This window comes from Nipponia nippon, unplaced genomic scaffold, assembly GCF_047370975.1.
Source record: "Nipponia nippon isolate SJK-2023a ecotype South Korea unplaced genomic scaffold, ASM4737097v1 scaffold_6, whole genome shotgun sequence".
In the NCBI taxonomy this organism is placed as follows: Eukaryota; Metazoa; Chordata; class Aves; order Pelecaniformes; family Threskiornithidae; genus Nipponia; species Nipponia nippon.
Window position 1 is genome coordinate 80,100,286 of NW_028262380.1, and position 22,000 is coordinate 80,122,285.

Sequence of the window (22,000 nt, forward strand, 5' to 3'; positions counted from 1 at the left end):
GTAATATATCTGCTTTACACAGAAAATGCCTGTTTTGTCAAAAATCCGAAAATACTTCCTTTACAAAATGGATGTTTGTATTTAAAATGAGTATTGGGTTTGGTTTGGGATTTTTTTTCCATTTTTGTAGACTGAAAATTATTTTTTAGTGTTATTAGTAAAATCAAAAATTCTACGCATCTTGGGGGGAAGAAGTGGGCGGGAATGTCCAGTTTTCAGTCAGCCTTCGGAGCGAAAGGGGTGCATAATGTTTATTGTAGCTTCACTTATTCAATTAGGGTAAATTTGCATGCAGTTTCTAACAGCAAGATGGTAATTTACAGTGCATTTAATATATTCATCAGACTATAGAGCTGGTTCTTCAACCCTGCTGCATTTCCATAGTGTTACAAAATAGATGTAGTATAATGATCTGAAAGATAATTGCGGGCTGAATAGCTTCGTGCTTTGGTTATCTCCAGCTGCCAGAATGACCTGTTTTAAAACTTTAAGGCCCTTGTTCTCCTAAAGCACTGAGAGAGCAAAAAACAGTGAACGTATATATAAATACTACCTTTTCAGTATTCCCCTTGGTCAAATCAATAGTTCAGATTAATTACAAATATTCTTTGCTAGGGTAGTTATATAGGAGTGGTCACTGAATTCAAATTGCCTACAAGGATTGGATTATTGCTCAGTTATTAAAAAAAATAAATCAATATCTGACATAAATATCAGTAAAGATCCTCTTTTATCTTTTCGTACTTCTATAAGCTATCACAGTTCTAATCAACTTTCAAATGAAGAATTTTACCTTGAATACATAGTCATCCCCTTTTGCTTTTACTTGATGGTCTTTACTCTGATAAACTAATGAATAAGCTTTTAAAATTGAAAAAAAAGCTAAAAATGAAAAGTTGTAGGAAGTTTAGCTATAGTCATTGCAGCAACTGACTGAAAGAATTTGGCCTAGGTTTTCTGCAAGTGATTGTTACTAAAGGTGCCTTAAATACAGGGCTAATTGCTTTGAAAACATTGCCTAAAGCTGCTTGGTGTATGCCTCGCTCCTTTATGAGAGGTCCTGGTGGAGAAGGTGGCATTTCTTTTCTGTGGTACTTCTTGAGTCATGCCACAGGACTACAATTTTCTGCTGTCCTTTTTGTTTAAAATATTTAAAGTAGAGTGACTTTGTTTTCATAAGCCGATGCCTTTAAATACCTTGAGGCCTCATCCTCGTGAAAGGGGAGCATTTAAAAAATAAACAAACATACCTCTCGGAGTGGTCCTTGTATAAATTGTTTCTGTGTTTAATGTGTTTTAAGAGAGGAAAGCTAAGAAGGGAGGCTGTCTCCTGCCTAATGATCACAAACCCCCAGTATCCCATTTTGTAGACAGGTAGGTCCTACGTATTGTTTATATAGATCTGTTTTCAACGTTGGCCAGCACTGTAAATATTACAAGGGACAAAGCCTAATTTGGACAATTAATTCTGTCTGAGGTTTTACTTTCGTGCCATGCACCCTGAGTCGTCATCTGCCACATTTACATTTGGCAAAAGTCTCCATCAAAAAGATACAGAACTGTATCTTTCCAGCAGGGATTAATAGACTCTTCTGCTTGTCTAATTAGGATGTTAGATTCTGTGCGTTGAGCTGATTTCGTTCAGTTTTTCATTCGATCTTTTCCCTCACTTCAGTTTCTTTGAATCGCTAAAATGCTGTACGTCACTTCATAATGAATCTTGGCGACTGATGAGCTGCCCAGCCACTGCGGCCATTTCGTCATCGCTGGTCTATAACGAAGACTCGCGTTAACAGGAGGACCAGGCCTTTCTTTTAGAAAAATGAAGCAAATTACATTCCCTCCATTGAAGTATGCAGTGTGGTTTTCCGAACCTGTTAGTTTTAATTAATGTAACATCTCTATGTTACAGCTTGTCCTTTTATTAGTTAACACTCCGTGAAATTCTTGTGTAGGTTGTCATTATTCCTCTTCTTACATGTTCTGATGAATGCTAAAATGGTTAAAAAATATTAATGCTTAAAGCATCAACACTGGCAGCTGAGACATCAGTTTGCTCTTAGCAAAAATTCGTGTCAGACTTTCTTTTAATCCATGCAGCTGTCCTCATGAGGCTTTATCTGATGACACTTGTAAGCTTTTTGTTGTGTGGCAAAAAATCTTGTTAAACTTAAAAAAACAGGGCTTTAACTGCAAAGAGGAATTAGCTCAACCTGAAATACAGGATTTCTAGTAAATGACGTGATTATATATTAAATGAAGACATAAAGATACGGGTGTACATTTTAATACCCGGTTCTTTTTTTAAACAACTATATACAATTTTGCTGTTTTCATATATGAATAATGAAAGGTGTGTAACTCCAGCTGTTCCTTTTGACTTCAGGGATATAGGGTATGATTCCCCCGTCCTCTCCTGTGCGTGTGTGCACACAGAAATGCACACGCCCATGTGTTATGGTGCACTGAAAAGCAACAAAAATCCGTTGGTTAAAGAAAAAAGCGTCGGAGTTATTACAGCTGCTCACCCTGGAGACTACTAATACAGAATGATATGTTTTGGAATACCTGTTTACTTTTTTTTTTTTTTTAAATGAGTTAATTTTATTTGGGACGTTTAATTTTTAGCAGCTAGATTTCTGACGTTTAGGCTGAATCGGTTTCTGTCTTTTAAGTTTTGTTTGCTAGCGCTTAGTGCCTGAAGCATGCGTAGAAGCTAGACCTGAGGGTCTGTCTGTGCTTACACATCGCTGGTGAAGACTTGAGGAGCTGCTTGGGTTTTTTTAGGGCGTTTAGTAGCTCGATAAGCCTCCTCTGATCACAAAACATGCTTTTTCTAAAGCATTCTTACTTTTTTTCTCTCTCCCTGACATTTCCCACAACATGTACTGATGCCTTTTTTAACCTGTCAGTCTTCATCCAGCAGGAATGAAGCAAGAGGCTCATCATGACAAAAGACTTGGTAACTTGAGGCCATCTGCTTTGACATCAGTACCTCGATTTACTTTGTCTCACTTCAAAATTTGCTCTTTTATCGACTTTGGCAAGTAATTTTTTATTTTCTGTGTAGCAAGAATCTTTTACCAGTTTGGCAAACTGGCTTCTAAGCATGCGTTAGACTTGAGGGGTTTTAATGAAGGCAGTGAATGTAAATATTCCTGGCATTTAATCAGAATACAGAAGTTTATTGTGTGAGGGCCTTGATGGGGGAGGGTTTTGGTCACAAATGAGTATTTTTAGAATATATGGCATTTTGTTCATACTAGTTAACACTTACTGTTACAGTGCCTGGGGGACAAATGCAGCCTTTCCAAATATTAAATTGCCTAATTATTTTTCCTGTAATTTTTCATTATACCAGTACAGATTAATAGGATTTTTTCCTCAAGTTGTTGACCCTAAATAACCGTGAATTTGCACTGTAATAAAAAGTTGTTTATCTTTTGAATGAACTTGGAAGCTATATAGTTTTGATTCACTGTTGCTGAATATAGACCTGTTAATAGCATACACAGCACTGTTGACTTGCATCAAGTCATTTATTGATAGTAAGTATCACAATATACTGCTTGTGTATTTAACAGCATGGGGGAGGATTATTTTCTTAGATATGCAAAGCATTACTCTATGTTTAATGTCTTTCAGAAATCAGCTGCCCTTGAGCATTGCTAGTGTAGTAATCTTACCAGATTAGCCTCTAAATATTTCAGATTGTTAGGTAATGGCTCTTATTAATATTTGCAGAGTTCTTTCTACTGTAACTGAGCAGCTTTATTATAGAGGGCCCCAGGCTCTCGTGGTCTCAGAAGAATAGTATTGTATGTGAGGAAGCATAAGCGTAAGGAGCAATCTCAGCTTTAACGGTACTGCCTGAACTTCTGACTCTCGGCTCCTGAAACGCGAGCAGGGGGCAAAGGACGCTTCCCTGCAGCCTGAGGGGCGTTGCTCACCGCCCATGGCAAGAGCCAGGTGCTGCTCTGTGACTTGGGCATCCCTCATCTTGCGGCTCAGCAGATGACGGAGCACCTCTGTGTTGTTTTCAATGAAGCGTCTAAGCTGCACAAAGCAGGAGCTGTAGCCACAGCAGTAACTACCGCATAGACTTAAGCAGGGCTGTTTTGTATTGAGTTTAATGCCTGAAGGCTATAGTCGTGACTGTGTTATGCACCACTGATTTAAGGAGTTTGGTTGCTTCACAGAGATTATTTATACCGTGCATCAAAAGAGAGGAGGTAGTGACAAGTGATGGAAAAATGTGGAGCACTGAGGTATAGAGAATGAGGTTACAGTGAAGACAGGTTTTTTTTTTTGAAGGAAGCAGATGTCTGATCAGTGCAAACAGCAGCACTCCCGAGCAGTGGTTCGCAAGCGTTTGCATCCGCAGCTCTGCTCCCATATGCAGTTTTGTGTTTATCATGTTTAGCTTGGGATCCCCCAACCACGTTCAGCTTGGGATCGAGACTAAAAGCTGTGGGATGAATTTTGACTTTGGTCTCGGTTCTTGGCACTGCCGTAATGACTTCTGCACTGGCATCCATCCATGTGAGCTTCTGACAAAGTTCTAGCAGTAGCTTTGTTTTCCTTCCCTCGTCACCTTGGTTTATCTAGTAGAAGAGGAAAGCTGACAAAGGGTGACTCTGCAGGAGGATCTGAGTCCTAACAGTGCTAAGCCACTGCAGATCTTCTGCTTCTGAGCCAAGCAGTTTTGCTGAGCACGAGGCATTCTTTGTCAGAGACGAGAAAGCAGAAAATGCTTACAGAAAAGTGTTTTGAAATAGAAAATGCACTGCTTCATTTATTACCAAAAACCGTATCTGGTTATACCTTTTCAGTGACTGAGGGTTTTTTCCAGTTTTTGTTTTACCTCTTTATTTTCAAATGCAAGAGCTTATCCCATACCTAGTGGCAGGCAGACACCAATTCATAGAAAACCCAAGACTAAATTAAGTCATTCCATTAAGTTCCTTAAATTATTACATTCATTTTTTAAAGTTTGTTGGTTTGTGTTTTGTTTTTTTTTCTCTCTAATGAGAGTGATCTGCCTAAGTTCTGCATAAATAATACACTTTTGGAAGTGAACATGGAGGGAAAGCACATCTGTTCCTTTTTCACTCTTCTTGCAGGAAGGCAGGAACTTGAAGAAATAATTTGCGTATTTCAGCAAATGCGACATACGCTTTTGTGACTTTCAAACCCATTTTAAACCTGTACTACTGACAAATGACCCCTGTAACTTCCTAACAGTGCACTAATTCGAGACATGTAGCTTCACAGAGTTAGAGGATTAATGCTTCTGGGAGTCCATAGATCTTAATCTTGAGCACCAAAGGGAAAATAAGTGTCTTTAACTACATTACCATTAACTACGTTATCCCTTTCAATGCTCCGTTAATAAACACGATGAATGGGATTGCATGGAAAGAGTCTTCCCTACTGAGCGGCCCGCTGGCAGTTCGACACCTCCGTGCACGTTCGTGCAGCTGCTGTACTGACCACGGACCGTAACTTCTGTTTGAAGTTCAGTCTGCTCAAATATTTAGTTTTTGTCCTGTGAATTAATTCAGATACCAAATTTATCAAAATTATCACTTCAGCAGCTTCACAAAAATAAATATTTTAGGCAATAGTTTTAGATATGATCAGATATCTTTCTCCTGAAGAATCTTTATCTGACTTTATCTACTGTTTGACTTGTCTCCTTACCTGGAAGAATTTGGTTTTCATTGAAAGTATGTGAAATACTATTATTTGGATTTATTTTTTTCTTTAAAGACAGAAATTCAGAAAGGAGATAATGACGTTGCTTGGCCATTATATCAAGCTGTTTTCTGTAGAATAGACACAAAATACTATAGTTCAGCACAAAAAGTCAAATAAAGGAGATCATTTTACTTTTCAATCTGATTGGAGCTTGCCCACGCTAATGGCTAAATACAAAGCTAATAAAGCTAATAGGAGTTCTCCCTTAAATTATTATAATGGTTATCGCAAAGGGGTGATTGGAAAGTATTTCAGATGAAAATCAGTGCTGAAGCCAAAGGGATATTCCTGATCTTTTGTGGGCTTATAGCATTTTCCCAGAAGAAAGAGCTGTGTGCTCCCTGGATTCCTATCAGGCGTTTCAAGTGGCTTGCTTGAAGAGCAACAGCTTTGTTGTCAAAGGTTGTTGAACACCTTCTCTGTAACCCACTGGAGGAGAATGACCATAGTGCTACAGCAGGCAGGAGGGAAAAAATACTTACCCTTGTGTCCTTTCTGCCATGTAATGTGTTTTTCCATGACAGCACTCAGGAAACAACTCCAATTAATAATGATTAGGTCTAACTGGAATCTTTTCAAAAAAGAGAAATGGAACTGTTTCTACTGGTGAATGCTTTTTGCATCTCTGGAGGAATTGCAGTGTGGGTTACTGATGGGAGTTCTTACATGGGATGAATAATCTTTGTAGTTGCTGCCTTTTGGTTTGTCGTGCCTGAATCCTGCCTGATACGTGTGCGTAAAGAACTATATATGCTTGCAATGAATACACGAATACTTTTTGTAGCGAATCACCTCTTAACCTATGTGAATAGCTTCTCAGATTGTCTGTCATCCCAACATCCCTTGTCTTTCCCAGTGAAAAGCCAAATTGCTGGCAGAATGCAGCAGCAAAGTCTGGGCCATGCTGGACTTGCCTCTGCGCTGTCGTGCACCCTTTACTCCGCACTGTCAGGCTGTCTTGTCTTCTCCTTTGCCCGTGCTTATTTGGGATTTTCACCTAGCTGATTTACTGGCATAAAACTGCATCTGAACTGACCGAAGAAGCCAACATAAGCACTTGCCAAAAGGCAGTTTTGATCTTCCCTGGCTGCCTCAGCCTGTTTTCCTTTTCAGAGACAGTCAGGGGCATGTGATCCTGATTCAGAGAAGGATTTGTCCCATCTCACTTCTATGATTCAGACATTTGGGAGGAAAGAAAAAGAAAGAATGTGATCCTTGAAGAAGATATCCCCATGGACATGTCAGACTAGAGTTCAGCTAGTAAGCAAATAGCCTCACAAGGCTCAGAAAGAACATCGTCCATCATCTCAAATCGCAGTCCTTTTCTAGTCAGAAGGGAGCTACGGTTCTGCGGTGGCACTGAACAAAGAAGCCCTCTCCTAGGAAAGGATGTGGCCAAGCGAGAGCACCTCCCGTTTCAGGCAGGCAGCAAAGCCCTGGAAGCCCCTTCACGTGGTGCCGTGCTGGTCTGCTTCCTAACAGGGCTATGGCAGATGCCTCTATCCAAGAGAAAACCTGTCCTCTCGCCTCTAGTCTCGATACGCCGTGTGGTGGTGGGCAAGGTATCGATCTTCTCTGACATAGGAGGAGTAAGCTCCTGCTCTGTATGGAGCTGCTGATATTGCTACGTATAGCTGTAATAGTGTGTCTGCTTCAATCTGTATAAGCATTAAGTATTTATCGCAGGCTTAAATACAGATATTCCTAGCAGTACAAGTGGTGGACACGATTATTTAAAAAAAAAAAAAAAAAAAGAGAGAGAGATAATAAAAGGGATTTTGTATTGCCTTGAACCAAAGGCAATGAAATGCAGCTTATTCTTCTCCGACGACTTCGTTGCTTCAGGGTCACAGTTCTAAAACTGCCTTAATGGCTGTAGGTTCATGTTGACTTCACCCTTACCTAGGAGATTATTTTCTTATAACTATGTGTAAGAAAGTCATTCTGTGTTTAAAAAATACAGCGGTAATTAAAGAATACAGTTCTTTGCTCCAGCTGGTTGCTAGCAAATCCACGCTGGAGCAGTAGGAGGAGTGAACCATGAAAACTGAGTAAGTACGCCTATGAATATAGGCTGTTGGCTATTTTGTAGCCACAAGCTCAAGCCAAGACTGTCTGGTTTTAATACCAAAGTAATATTTTAAAGGTGGATTTCATTTCTAAATGTTAAGATTTAATACCTTGTTTCAATTCTCTAAAGACGGTTCAAATACCTGGGTTGTTTTACATGCTTCAGAACTCTTTGAAAGCAGTTGGCAGCAAATATTCTGCTTGTTGTATATTTGATAGTTCTCAATATCTGTACGTGATATGGGAAATCAAATATGAAAGCTTCCCTCTCTCTGAATATAATGCTGTTAGCAAGCAGCGAAGAGAGGAATGCTGCTTTGAATCCAAAAAAAGTGTTCACAGAAAAACCATGCTTTGAGTTCTTACGGATCTATTTCAGGAACAGGCAGTTACTATCAAAAGGTATAATTTGCTATGTATTAAATCTTAAAAAGTTTTAAACTTTTCTGGAGAGGCATAGGCAAAGCGTACTAGCTGCACTCCAAAATTTACCATTTTCTGGTTATGTGACATACCCAAGGGTCTGTACTAAATGCCATTGCTAACTTCTGAGCACTCATTTGTGAGTGATATCTTTGCTGCTGCTGTACGAAGCAGTGTACTCAAAAGCCAGATGTTTTCGGGGTCTCTGCTCTGAGCTAGAACTTTCAGGATACTGTTCTAGGCTCGTACTTGGTGTCTTATCTCGCATTTGGTTTGCCTTAAAGACCAGACATTTGGGGGTATTGAAACCTCAACTCAAAGAACGCAACCAGAAAGCAAGTTGGTTTTGGTTTGTTGGGGTGGTGTGGTTTGGTTTGGTTTGCTTTGTGGTTTTTTTTTTTTAAATGAATAACTGAAGACATGAATAAATAACGTTATCTTTAATTCCCTAAGGAGACAATGAAAGTGCACTAGTACAAAGATCTGGAGGATTCCTATTTCTTGCTGCTGCTACACTGTTATTATTACATTAATTGTTCTTATACTTTCACTGTGCTGTAGTTTTTTAATCAATTACATTTTATACTATTTGATATTTATACTATTTGATTCTGATATCCTGAACTATACGTCCCTCTAATGTCTATAAATAGGGTATTTTTTTTTCACAGCACCGATGTGCTACCTCAGTCTTTTATGCTCAAGGCTTGCACTTCATAACAACTTAGACAAATCCAGAATATAGAACCAGCCAAAACCAAAATTCTGATTTAGACCTACTTGGCTCTTCTGAATCATCACGAGCTCTGGGCAGTGAGTCAGCCAAGAGCTGGTTTTCTCTTCAGTATTGTGTAAACACAAGATGTTTCCCTGGGCTAAATATTATTAAGTTAAAAAGTCATGTTTATTTGATTATTTTTTTTTAAAATGTCACGTAGTGTATAAAAATGATTAATACATAAAGCTACTCTCTGGGGAAATCTGAAGATCCATTTCTTTTACATTTTCTTCATCAGCTCAGTTTTGAACATGAAGCAGCTTTAGGGTACCCTGATTTTTTTATTTGGTTCTGTAAGTGACGATGGTTTGGATCAGACTACTGACAAAGCTTCGTATATTGTGGGAAAACTAGCTTTGGAAATTGGCATTTCATTTGAAGTCATTAAGAGAAACCGCAGGACTTAATTCATAGTTCTACCATGATGTGATTTGAACTCTTAAAATTCAAAATGAAGGTTCTGCAGCTGACTAGTGCATTTTCGGGGAAAACTTTAGATACATAGGTGTATGTAACCATGACGTGGGGTTTTAATCCGTAGGATGCTGTAAGTTTGCCGGCTGTGACAAGCGCTGGAAAGGCTAATGACTGTTTTCTAGCCATCACATCCTTTTGCTTCTGGCAAGTCCTCTCATGCACCTTACATCTGTCCAGAAATCGCTCTTCCCGGTGAATTAATGAGAGGCAGTTACCTCGCCGAGCTGTCGCACCCCCGAGCGCTCGCTCCTTTCCTCTCCCTGCCCGCCCTTGCTGTCGGTCGGTCTGGCCGAGCACCCGCAGTCGGGCGGTGGGCAGTCCCGCTCCCTTCGCTGTAGTCTGTCAGCTGTGGTGGTGGCTGCCGCTGTGGAAATTCGCCATAGATTGGCGGGCATCAACCCGCCAGTAGATTTATCTCTTCGCGACTCTTCACCATTCCTGTGGTTGAAGTGGATGGCAGGTAAGAAGATTAGAGGGAAAAATGTATGTATGCGATAGAAATACGAGCAGGAATACAGCTTACTCCCTTTTTGACCCCATTTATTTTTTAGTATAGTCAAACACTTTTAGTTTGCGACGATGCTTTCTCTTTCAAAATCAGCATCTTTTGTCTGATCATGGATTTTGTTAACATAGCCCTTGAAGTTTGTTATTCTGCTGAAATCTGTGATTAATTGTGGCTTTTTTTTCCCATCTTGTTTTGTTTACAACTTTTAAGATGTAATACTGCTGAGAAAATAGTTGTATGACATATGTTGACCTAGGTATGACATGACATATGTTCTAAGATAACAGAAGTCCAGTGGCTGGGGACCCCTGCGTATGCTACTTAAAAGATCAATTGGAGGTTCTGCCTAGGGAGTGGAATCGTATCAATACACTATATTAAGATGAAGTCTGACTGTGCTTTTAGTAGTTGTTTAGTCATGATTCAGCACGAAGGGCAAAGGCAAGGTGCAGCGTGTGTGTATGTGCCCTTACATGCAGGAGGTGGTGGGAAATGACTGCAGCGTTATTCTGTGGCATAGCAAAAGCAGAGCTCCTTTAAAAATAACTGTACAATGAGCTGCGCGTGCAGTCTTTTGGTTTCTTTGTTTATCTCACCTTATGAAAAAGACAATTCTGAGGGTAGAGAATTTAAAAAAAAAAACCCAAACACCACACAGTGATGCAATAGAAGCTCTACAGTAGAATTATAATCCTTCCTTCTCCCCCAAAATCACAGACAGACATTAAAGACATGAAAAAGATGACTGGTGTTTATCTTTTTTTCCCCCTTTCAATAGTGCGGCTTCACGACAGCATATCAGAAGAAGGATTCCATTACTTAGTCTTTGACTTGTAAGTATGTGTTTTTCATATGTTTAGCATGTTGGGGATGTGGTATTCAAACTTTTAGATGTAAATACAAGCTCACAAGATAAATGTATGGTTCTGGTGCAGTGAGTTTGACAAATAGATGTAAACAGAGCTGGAAGGACAGTAACATATTTGGGCATTTGCATGTGCAAGAACTGATTGGTAAGTGTCACTGTAAGAATTCCGTATTAAAAACTTTGAATAAGTAGGGCCACTGTTGAAGTGGATTTTAATACAAAATGTAGGTATGTAGTTAAAAGTTGCATGATATCTGCCAAAGCTAAGCGATCTTAAGGGTCTTTTCCAACCTTAACGATTCTATGACTCTGTGAAACATATGACTCAGAAAAAATAGTTTGCTGCAAGCCAGTTGTCTGTAAAGCAAACATAAAAAAACATGTGGAAGAATAGTTTCTCTACAGAAAGTCTCCAGTGCTGGATTGAAAGGTAAACCTGAGTTTCCGAGAGGGAAAGACTCTTTCCATATTTTATTCCTGATTCATATCTTACTGATATATAGAATGTTTCATTCTGACACCGTTCAGAATGTAAAATGCCCAGCATATAGAAAGGAAGTTTCCTTCTTATTTCCTATTTTGCTTCAGGAACTTCAGTCCTGCGAGCTGTTCGTGTAGTGACTGTGCGTGTATGGAGCTTGTTTCTTCTAGATAAGGCCGTTTACTGGAAGAAGGGATGGTGACAACATGAACTGTGTGTCTCAGACTCTTAACTGAAAAAGAGACACGGATGTTCTTCATTCTTCCCTGGGACAGGCAAACTTTTCCACTGACTTGAAAAGTTACTGCTTTTGGTTCTGGGTACGGGCAAACACGAATGATTAGGAATTGTCTTGTAAAACTGACTTATTTAAGTAAAATTACCTATTTCAACTGCAGATTTTTCCAGGGCAGTTTACATAGTTTTGACAAACAACGCCCCCTACCCCCAAGAGCTTTCTTAGGCCCAACATGGTTTTGCTGGTTAGAATGAGAATATATTATTACCCCTAGAAATGTGGAATAGGTCATTTCTAAGCATACAAACTGAAGTATTTGCATTCAGCGTAGGTAAGTTAGAACCTGGATCTTCCACAATCAATTGTGTGCTTTCATGTTCAGGTTACATTCTGGTTTATTTTCTGACGTAATTTTTTTAAAGAAATCTGTGAAGACTTCTTCAAGACTAGACGTCAGACTAGCAATACAAAAATATTAAATAGTCTGTCTGCAGTGAAGGCATTCAGGGTTCAGTACTCAAATCCTAACTGGGCTCAACAGGAACTTATATCTGATTTGTATATATCCCAGGTAAGTGCTCTGACTGTTGGCTTGGAAATGGCTCTAGGGCACAACATGCATACTTGTTCTCTGACATGCACTGGGTTTTGTTTCGCCTTTTTTTTTTTTTTTAAGGGCTACAAGGGAAACCTTTCTATGTCGATTTGGAAAAATCTTAATTCTGAACATTTCCAAGAAGTGCATGCAGAATTCTTAGTTCTAGGGACAATATCCCTTTTATGAACTGGTGGCATTCTTATTTTGTTGTTGTACTACCATGCTGTTAGAAACTATGGCCTACTGTAATTCTGCCTTAAATTGGATATATAATGCCAGACATATCTCAGGAGACTGTGATTGCAATGTGAACTAGAAGGCATTTGAACAACTTCAAAGTTGTAGATACCAGTATCTATATCTCAATAGTAACAGAACAAATAGAAGCCTGTATGGTGCAATGAAAATTAATACCTAACCCAAAGATACTGTCTTGGCAGAAAAACTGGATCCTGCTGGAAGCGTTCTGCGCTGGCTGGAACTTCCTCTGTTGCCCCGTCAGTCTCATTCAGGACAAACATAGGAACAGGCTCAAACGTATGCCGTTCATCTAAAACGGTCCACATGGCTTTGTTTTTCACCCTCTTCAGAGAAAGAGGGCTTCAACATATATATACACAGCTTTTTATGTTTTGATCATGTGGTTTGGGTTTTTTGTCAAAATGAATTATTTTGCAAAAAAAGAAAACGTCCAAATGGTAGAGGTAGTGACTGTGCTGACTGGTAGTTGTCTTTGGAAAGTCAACGTGTTGCATTCTTGAAGAACTTTTGCCTCATCAGTAAGGATGGCTGTTCACAGTTAATTTTTCATTCAGACTAAGAAATTACTGCTTTAATGCTCACTAATACTCTTTATTAGTGGAACTTCATTTTTTACTGCAGTTAGAAATACGTGGGTTAGTGGCTTGTTTAAATGTACATAAAGGAGCTGCCACCAAAGAAGGTACCATATGGACTTCTTTAATATGAAGGCCAAGTACATGCTTTTATTTATTTATTTAATTTTTATTCCACAGGAGCCTGACTGTGGTGTAACACTGTCACTCCACCCACGCATACCATCATGTCATTATCTTAATGATTTCTTTCAGACTGTGTGGGATTCAGTACGACTGTTTCTTTAGAAATTTCTTTTAGACTGCATCCCACATAAGAAAGTGAAGAGGAAGAGTGCTTTTTTTGTGAATAGAAAAAAAACCAATCATTGTCACTTGCTATTTTGAATTTCTAATAATCTCTTTTGAATTAATGTCATAGAGATGTCTGCAATCTGAAGGAGAAGCCTGTTGCGTCACTTGTATACTTCAGTGATATCTGTGCTTTTTCTGGAGGAAAAAAGTGATTCATGTACTCTGTTACAGGCGTGCATTTGAGTGAAGAGTTCTAGCGTCAAAAGAGGAAGCTGGAAGTCTTTTAAAATCCATGTGGAAACTGGGCACTGAACAATGAAAGATGCGCTTTCTGATAAAATGCGGTATTGGGGTGTTCCTGTAGGAAGCCCTGCATATGACAGAAATAGAGGCACTGAAGTATTGACATATCACATACATATATATATAAAATTTACCTTTGGTTGCTGACTCTGATCTCTGAAATCTATACATCGCGGTGTCATTCTGGAGTGTGGTAGTTGTTTGGCACTTGACTAGGCAAAGCAGTGATTTTCACAGTCCCCTTTGATGCCACTGCCAAGGAACGGAGGCATCTTACTGACCTACCAATATGGCTCCATACATATTTCAGAAAACTAACTACGATAGCCTTCTGTGATACTTCTCCCAGGCAAAGGACATGCTCTTGTTATGTCTTTCTCGCTAGATAGAGTGAAGTGATTTGCAGATTAATAAAATGTACGTAGTAAGATTAGTAATGGACTTCATGAAGCTTCTTACTCCTCTCCCCTTATTGGTTAAGGCAACTGTAGTTAGGATTTGCGTCTCTCTATCAGCCCATTTCGGTTGCTAAGCACGAATGAGATTGTCTTCAGCGTTAATGATGTTAGATGAGTTCAAGTCCCATCAGTTCTGTCAGTATTAATTGCTGTATCTGAATGGAAACAGCTGTAGCACTTGAAGACTCTCTCGTGCAAGTCAATGAGATTCTCTTTTTTCAGTGTCTCCCGTTTTAATGCACTCAATGAGATGCAACAATTGGTACATTTAGAATCCTGGCGTTGCTGGTGAATTCCAAGTGGAGGGACTGTACTGTGTAGCAGAAACAAAAATACCAAAAAAAAAGGCCTAATTGTAGAACAATCTTTGCCTAGGGTAAGTGCCTGAACCTTTCTTTTTCAGAAGTAGAAAGGTCACAGATAATGTAAAAAGTATATGGCCGCTGTAATTTTGTAAGACTGCTTCCTCGCACCTTCATTATGAAAGCGATTTAAGAAGTAAGAAGTGTAAGCCAGGAGGAGACAACGCCAGTGTGATCATCAGCAGGGGCTTTTTTAGCTAGCTTTGCTAATTTGGGAGTTCCTTTTAAATATCTTCTTACATTTGTAAATTTTCCTACTCAACTGAATATGGTACATGAAGTTGAGTATTTTTGCATGTGTCGTTACAAATGTTTGCAGTAAAAAAATGTGGCATTTAACACTGTAAATGCAGTAATTTGTTTTAGTATAAAGTCAGTTGAATGAAGGCGTTAAAAACGGCTTCTTAGTGTTCCTCTTCGGAGGGAGAAACAGCAATAGCATCCTTTGTACGTGGAACCCTTCTGCTTGCCCCTCTCCCTGCAGTTTTTCTGAAAGACCTACCTGGTGCAGAGGGCCTTGGTGTTTCTACATGCTGCTTGTACCCCTTTTGTTTAAACAAACCCACGTGCTTTATTTGTTGCCATTTTAGTATGCTCTTCAGAAAATTACAGAACAATAATAACAATTTGTGAGAACCAGCGGCTTTTAATTCATACCCTGAAAGCCACTAGAGCTCGTATCACGAATGTCATGTCATGAAATAGGACCTCACTGAAGTCGACCATATATCTGTATCGGAAAGGCATTGAGCTCCGTTTACTTCCCATTTTAATTTTGCGCGGAGAAAGTAGCTTGGCAGCTGCTCATGTAGCTTTCTAGTGAAGGACCAAAGCTGTTTGTGTTTGCTTTACTTTTTACCCTCTGCTTTACAATCTTCACTGACAATCGTGTATAGCCTACCTGGATATATTTGTAGATCTAACTATGCTGGTAGTTGCCTTCTAATTTAAGTACACAGACTAGAATCTGTGTAGGATACCTGCCCCACCCAAATGGTACGATGTATCAGTTTTTCATTCTTTTAGCCTAGGGGAAAAAAAGAAAAAGTTTAATAGAAGCAGCAGTCGAACTATAGGTAAGTCCTCTATTTTCATTTCCTTCTGTAATTTGATTTCAGAGATCAGCCTACGTATTTCTGTTGATCAGCAAAACCTCCAAGAGTTCTGATTTCAGCACACCTCTCCCTGGAAGGCAGTTCGGTGCTCCTGCTGGTAACAGAGCAGTAGCAGAGAGCCGTGCAGTCTCCAAAGAGTACATCACGCTTTCGTTTCGGGCCGTGGCCTTCGCTAGGCAAGGAGGACCTCATCACTAAGGATCTCTTCTATTTCAGGTCCTTCCCTAGCCATCGTGTTTCATAATTGAAGATACAGGGGGGAAAAAATCCACCTAACAAAACAACATCTAATAAGGAGCAGAATGCTTTTTAGCCGCTTTGGTATTAAACTGTATGGGGTATAAAAAAGTTTATTGGTAACTGCTCTGTTCTTTATTTATAAAATCTTAACATAGGTTGGTAAGGATCCCTAGAGGTTATCTGGTCTAATCCCCTTCTCGAACAAGGTCCAGTTGAATCAGGTTGCTCAGGGATTTGTCAAAGTTGGAACATCTTCAGGGATGGAAATCCCACCACCTCTTTGAGCAACAAGTGCATAGTAAATAATTATAATAACAAGAAAGGAAGAAAAATCCTGATCTCTATTAGGTATTTCTGGTGTTTCAGCTTGTCTGTTGCCTTTCATGCTGTCTCTGCCTACCCACCCATTAGACAGTTGAAGAGAGCAATGAGATCTCCCCTGAGCCTTCCCATCTTAATGGTGAACAAACCCAATTATCTCAGCCTCTCCACGTGCCTCCAACTCTAACCGTCTCGGTGGCCCTCCATTGGGCACAGTTCATTATGTCTGTGTCCTTCGTGTGCTGGGAAGCCCAAAAGGGGACGTAGTACTCCAGGTGTGACCTCACAAGTGCCAAATGCAAGGCAAAAATCGCTTCCTTCAACCTGCTGGCTGCCCTGTATCGTGATACAGGTATATATCCTATATACCTTTTTTGCTGCAAGGGCACATTGCTCACGCATGCTCAATGAGCAAAGGCCGCTAAGGCGGCTATAACAATTTTCTCAGAGTCTGCTGAGAAGATGCAGGTGAATTCTGACCTCTGTTAGTCCCCCGCGCTACCTGCCTTCTTGATGGCCATGTAGCTGTCTTCTGAGAATTGTTCCTAAGGTATCTTTTGGAGTGACAGAGCGTGGGCATTGTTGACTACTTGTTCGGTTGTCAGTGAAATTCACCTGCTCTGTTCTTGCTTTTTATTTTTTCATCATTTGGCAATGGTTATGAATGCCAAGCAAATGTTTAGTGTCAGCAAATAAGAATGCATATCCCCCTCTTTTCTCCATGCTTGAGAAGAACAAGCATCAGCTTGGTGTTCTCTCCCGCTGAAACACACTTGGATGACAAAAGCTTTTTCTTTTCTTTTTTGGCTTGGATCAAAAATGAATGTTTTAGGGAAGAATAAGATCAAAGGATGCTTTGTTTTTTCATTCATCACAAGCTGAGAATTATTCCTCTTTACCAGAACTCTGTTAGACAAATACGTATGCAAAAAGGAGGTATCAAAGACTGTCAAAATATGCATCAATCAAACATTTTGTGTTACAGCAACCAAAGCCAGTTTCTGGAAGGTAGAAGACAAAAAGAACAAGAAAGAGAGTACAAATTAGGCAACCAGGTATTTTACCTCCTCCAGATTTTATTGCAGACTTTTGTACAAAATAGCATTCTGTTACCTGAAAGTGATTACTTTCCAAAGTCAGTAAGGCGTAAACTCAGAAAAAGGATGATGTAGCCCACATGTAAACAGAAACATGAAAATAAAGTTTTTAACTGGCCTTGTTGAAGGGAAGAGCTATGCTACTGGTTGAGCAGGTCATTTCTGTTGTCATCTAATGTGACTGAATAACTGGGATCTACCACGAACTATGTTAGTACAGCAATTTGCAAATGAATGTTATGGTTCTGAAGATTCGAAGTATTCTCCTTTTTAATTTTTTAATCCTATTAAACTTAATTGTATTCAATAATGATTGTATTTGTTGTAGTATAGATTTTTAAGCATCTTACTCTTTAAGCATCATGTAGCCCGCTCTGACACTTACATTTGGGAATTTATTGAGACTATAATGTGCTATATGAAAATTCACTACACTCATAAACAGTAATGAAATACGAACACTGATCTCCCATCTAGGAATTATTTATGTTGGCATATCAGTCGGGTCAAGGTTTTGGAAAGCAGGAATCGGACTAACGCGTGCACCCTGTCTGTGGAGGCTGCGGTGAGGTGCTCCGGTTAGGCGGCGCACTTGGCTGCTCCACACTGTGTGCGTTTGTAACGCTTGCGTCTGTTTTCAGCCGTTCGGTACAGCACCTGAATATATGAAGATTCGCGTTTAGCTGTGAAAGCATGCCAGTGTATTCCACAGAAGAGCCATGTTAGGGTATCGGACAGGAAAGGTCTTCCTCTTTCTGTGAGTCCGCTCTCCTGTTGACACAGGCAGCCAAGTTTTACGATTTTATTTAAAAGCTCATCAATCTTCATCTTAAAAATAGAGCGCCTGTCTCAGTTACTTTACCAAAAACTGTTTAATTACACCAGTTTTATGATTGTTAGAAAACTACTTCTGATTTTAACCCTATATTTATTCACAGGTATTGTATGCTTATTTACTGTTGTCCCAATATTGTCCCTTACAACTCTCTATGGAGAGCACAGTTTATGCTCTTTGTCTTCAGTATTTATTTTCACCCCTCTTAAACTTTATTTTGCCAAGCTAAACTGACTTTGCTTCTCTGAGAAGATAGGAGGAGTGAGTGAGTGGATAGCCTAGTAGCAACTTTCTGCTCACATTGCTGTTTCAATTCCCTTTTCTGAATGTGAGCGACCAGAACTGTGTACGATACGGGGAAGGATTTTACTGCTGTCCGTAAGGACATTGCTGTCATCCTATTTCAAATGCATTCCAAGACTGTGGCAGCATCCTGCTGGTGACTCGTTCTGGACTGTCATCTTTGGGTTATAACAACAGAGTTTTATTTCTTTTTAACCGCTTCCTACTGTTAAACCGCTGGTTGTACAATGAAATCCTAAGTATGCAACCACGCACAGTTGCTTCTCTTACTGGTCCTCTGAATCATACAGTTCTTTCCTGATACTATTAATGACTCATATTTTAAGTGGCACTTTCACTAAAGTATTCCCACTTTCTCAATAAAGATAACTGAAAATTTTCTAGGGAAAAGATCTGCCATTAAACTGATGAAGGTACTCTGCTTCTGCTGATACTCTCCTTCCAACTCAGTAATCCTCTTTCTAGCAAAAGCACAAAAAGCAAGCCGCTCTGGCAGACGGGTACACCTCTCTTGTGTTTTGACCTACGCTTAAAGATCCTTTTCCCTTTTTAGCGTTATTGCATTCTCCTTTCTTACATCTGTCTTACGTTGCAGTTCTCAGTTTATCCTGACCTGCTCTGAACATCAGCCACAATTTTCCTTGCTGGTCACTTCCCTTTATTCTTGTAGTTGTACTACTTACTCTTGACATCCTTAACTGATGTATGGCATCTTGCCCAATAAGCGGCTGCTCTTTGCTTTTATGTCCTAGGTATGTTTGCTCTTCCACCACATCCTTTTTATTCATGTAATGATTTGGATGGACAAACCTTCCACTTTAGTTCCTTCACCTTGCCGGTCAAGACCTCTTGCATTTCTGTACAAATATTTCAGTTATTCCTCTCTGACTTCTCCCTGTCAAGTTAATTTAAGATGCACGTTTTCCCTTCTGAAATCTCCTTTCCCATCTTGCTTTTTCTAACAGAGTCACTGGAGGTGAATTGTTTGAAGATATAGTTGCAAGAGAATATTATAGTGAAGCAGATGCCAGGTAAGTCATCTGTTTTTCTAATGTTGCCTTTAATAATTCTAGGATAGTTACTTAAATACTTCATGGTGTTTGGCATCAGTTTCACTAGCACAGTCTGTGAGACTCTAGGATTTCTCCTAGAGTTCTCCTAGACTTGGAAGGGCACAGTTTGGCGTTTTGAGCTCACGACTGTGTGGTGGAGAACTCGTATGAAGTCTTGATGTCTGCTGATCTGAAAAAGCTGAAACTGGATCTCAGTTTGTTAAAATCTTTGTAAACTTGTGAAGTCGTTAAAATCATACTCAGTTTTCTCCTCTGCAAACTGGACATACCATTTCAGCTGTCTCATCTAGGGATTTTTACATTTGCTGATCAAAGTTTGAAATATATGTTGGTCTTGAAAGAATTTTACATTAAGTATCATTTTTGTTCTCGGTCCAGAAGTACTAATTTCCTTTTCATATTTAAACATTTTTGTTGTGTTTCATCAATAAGCAATTATACTGTGCATCTCATAGTCTGAGCTCAAATATGAAATCTCTAGCAATTTTCTGCAAGTGCTTGTTGAAAAACTTGAAGAATAAGTTGACGATTATCATAATTTGCATGCTGACATAAAGTATCAGGGCCATTTTTCCAGCTCGGAATCTGTTTGCCCTCATAAAATAATCTTAAATATTCTCATGTAGTTATGAATCTTAAACATCGTGGTCAATTACTTTAAAGAAAATATGTTCTACCACTACACTCTGAACAGAAAATGTATCTCAAAGTAAATTTAAAGAATCCTCGTGTTTTTGTGTGTTCATAGTCGCACACCACCATTGATACATATTTAGTACGTATCATTTTCAGTTACTCCTTTACATTTGGAATTAATTGGCAGATGACTGGAAAGCATTAAGTGTCCTGAACAACAGTGGTAGGAGAATAATGAACAAACAAGAAGTTACTCTGAATATTAGGAAGCTTCCACTGTTTATTGCTCTTACTGATTTCTGTAGGAATGGTAGAAACATCATTACTCTAAGCATTTAAATGTGGAACAACACATAGCAAAACGCACTGTGGAAGAGAAAACAAAATTGGTAATGTAGGTGGGGTGGAAGGAGAGGAGCTATGTTCAAAAAACTTTTGCCTGCTGTGATTCAAGCAAAATTTCTAATATTGATGCCAAAGGCCAGCATATGGTGTCATTGTGTGTTTTTAAGATACTTGTGATTTAAAAGGAAAATTGCAATGATCTTTTTTTTTTTCTGTTCTAGAATTATGACATATTGGAAGGGGCTGTGCATATATATAGAGAGAGGATATATATATATGCATTTAATATATTCAGTAAAAACTTGGCCAAATAAGTGGAATATCTAGTTATCATGCATCTCTGTATTTTTATATATTTATATATATATATATTCATGTGTGTGTGTATATATATATATATCTATATCTATAGTGCGTGTGTGTGTGTGTGCGCGTGCGTGTGTCCCTATAGAACTAGTTAATGGACTTTCCAGATGCATATCCTAGGACTGTTAACACTGGTCTGCTCCTGCAAGCCCTTACTCAGGCAAGTAGTCTTTACTCACGCAAGCAGCCCAGTTCCGTGAGTTGTGAACTACTCGCATAAGAAAGGGTTTTCAGGCTTGGGCTCCAGTTACTGATTTATGACCATTCCTTCTGAATTCCATGGTCAAAGCGTTTTGGATGAGCAGTATCAAATCCTTGGCCCTCGACTGCTATGTATTACTTACAGTCACTGACTTCAGCCACAAGGATGTCTTTAAAAAGAAATTTATAAGCTCTTGTGGTGCCGAAAAACAGCTGAAAAAGTTCCAGTGCTCTAAAAGATGAATACTTTAGTTGTGCTTTTTGGCACCGTAGGCTGGCCAAAACTTGCAAACCTGGGCATGGAAAAATAGGTGCTAATCAAATCATTTAAAGCACCAAAATAAAACATTTGTCTACATTTTTAATGCGGATTTCCATTTCAAGAGTAACCCCTAACTAAAGTAGTGCTTGACGATCTTTTAAATGACAGTGCATGCCACCTTTTTGAATGACTTGGCTTTATTCTACTAATAGTTTTTAAGAAACCATTAGATTCAAAATGAAAAATGTTTTGCTTTTCCTTAGCTTTTGACTTTGTTTCATTTGTTTTCTGTATACCGCTTCACTTCCGAACATTTTCTTGTTTCAGCATTTGTTGTAATGTTAACTTCACTGTAAAAATTTTAAAAAAAAAAAAAAAAAGAAAAAAGACTAATTGTTTTATCGCCTCCACTTTATTTTTCCTATAGCAGTTTTTGGAAACAGAAAAAAGTTTCCATACTGCTGAATGAAATACAATCTAATGATTTTGTCTCATAGGTGTCATATGTTCCATGTTAAATGTCTTTTTTGGTTTGTTCTTTGGTTTGGTTTGGGTTTTTTTTTTTTTGCTTTGTTTTTTGGATGTGTTAGAGCTGGAAATATCTCTATATTCGACATTGTTTTGTTCCAGTTCAATGTGCAATCGAGACTTGTCAGGAGGTGTAAAATTGTTTTTGTTCTCTCTATTTTTTTAAAGTTTTATTTTATTTTGTATTCGATGTGATTATGTGCCTTTAAAATGTTCTCCCCTCC

The 22,000-nt window shown here is 39.0% G+C and overlaps 1 protein-coding gene across 40 annotated transcripts in view; it reads left to right on the top strand.

The window, feature by feature from the left end:
- CAMK2D (calcium/calmodulin dependent protein kinase II delta) overlaps positions 1-22,000 on the top strand; it is a 159,333-nt gene that overhangs the window by 83,129 nt on the left and 54,204 nt on the right. For all 40 annotated transcript variants that reach the window (XM_087737461.1, XM_087737470.1, XM_087737462.1 and 37 more), the window contains exons 5-6: positions 10,795-10,849; positions 19,331-19,396. In XM_087737461.1, coding sequence (XP_087593587.1) covers positions 10,795-10,849; positions 19,331-19,396 — 121 coding nt within the window. The remainder of the gene's footprint in view (positions 1-10,794; positions 10,850-19,330; positions 19,397-22,000) is intronic.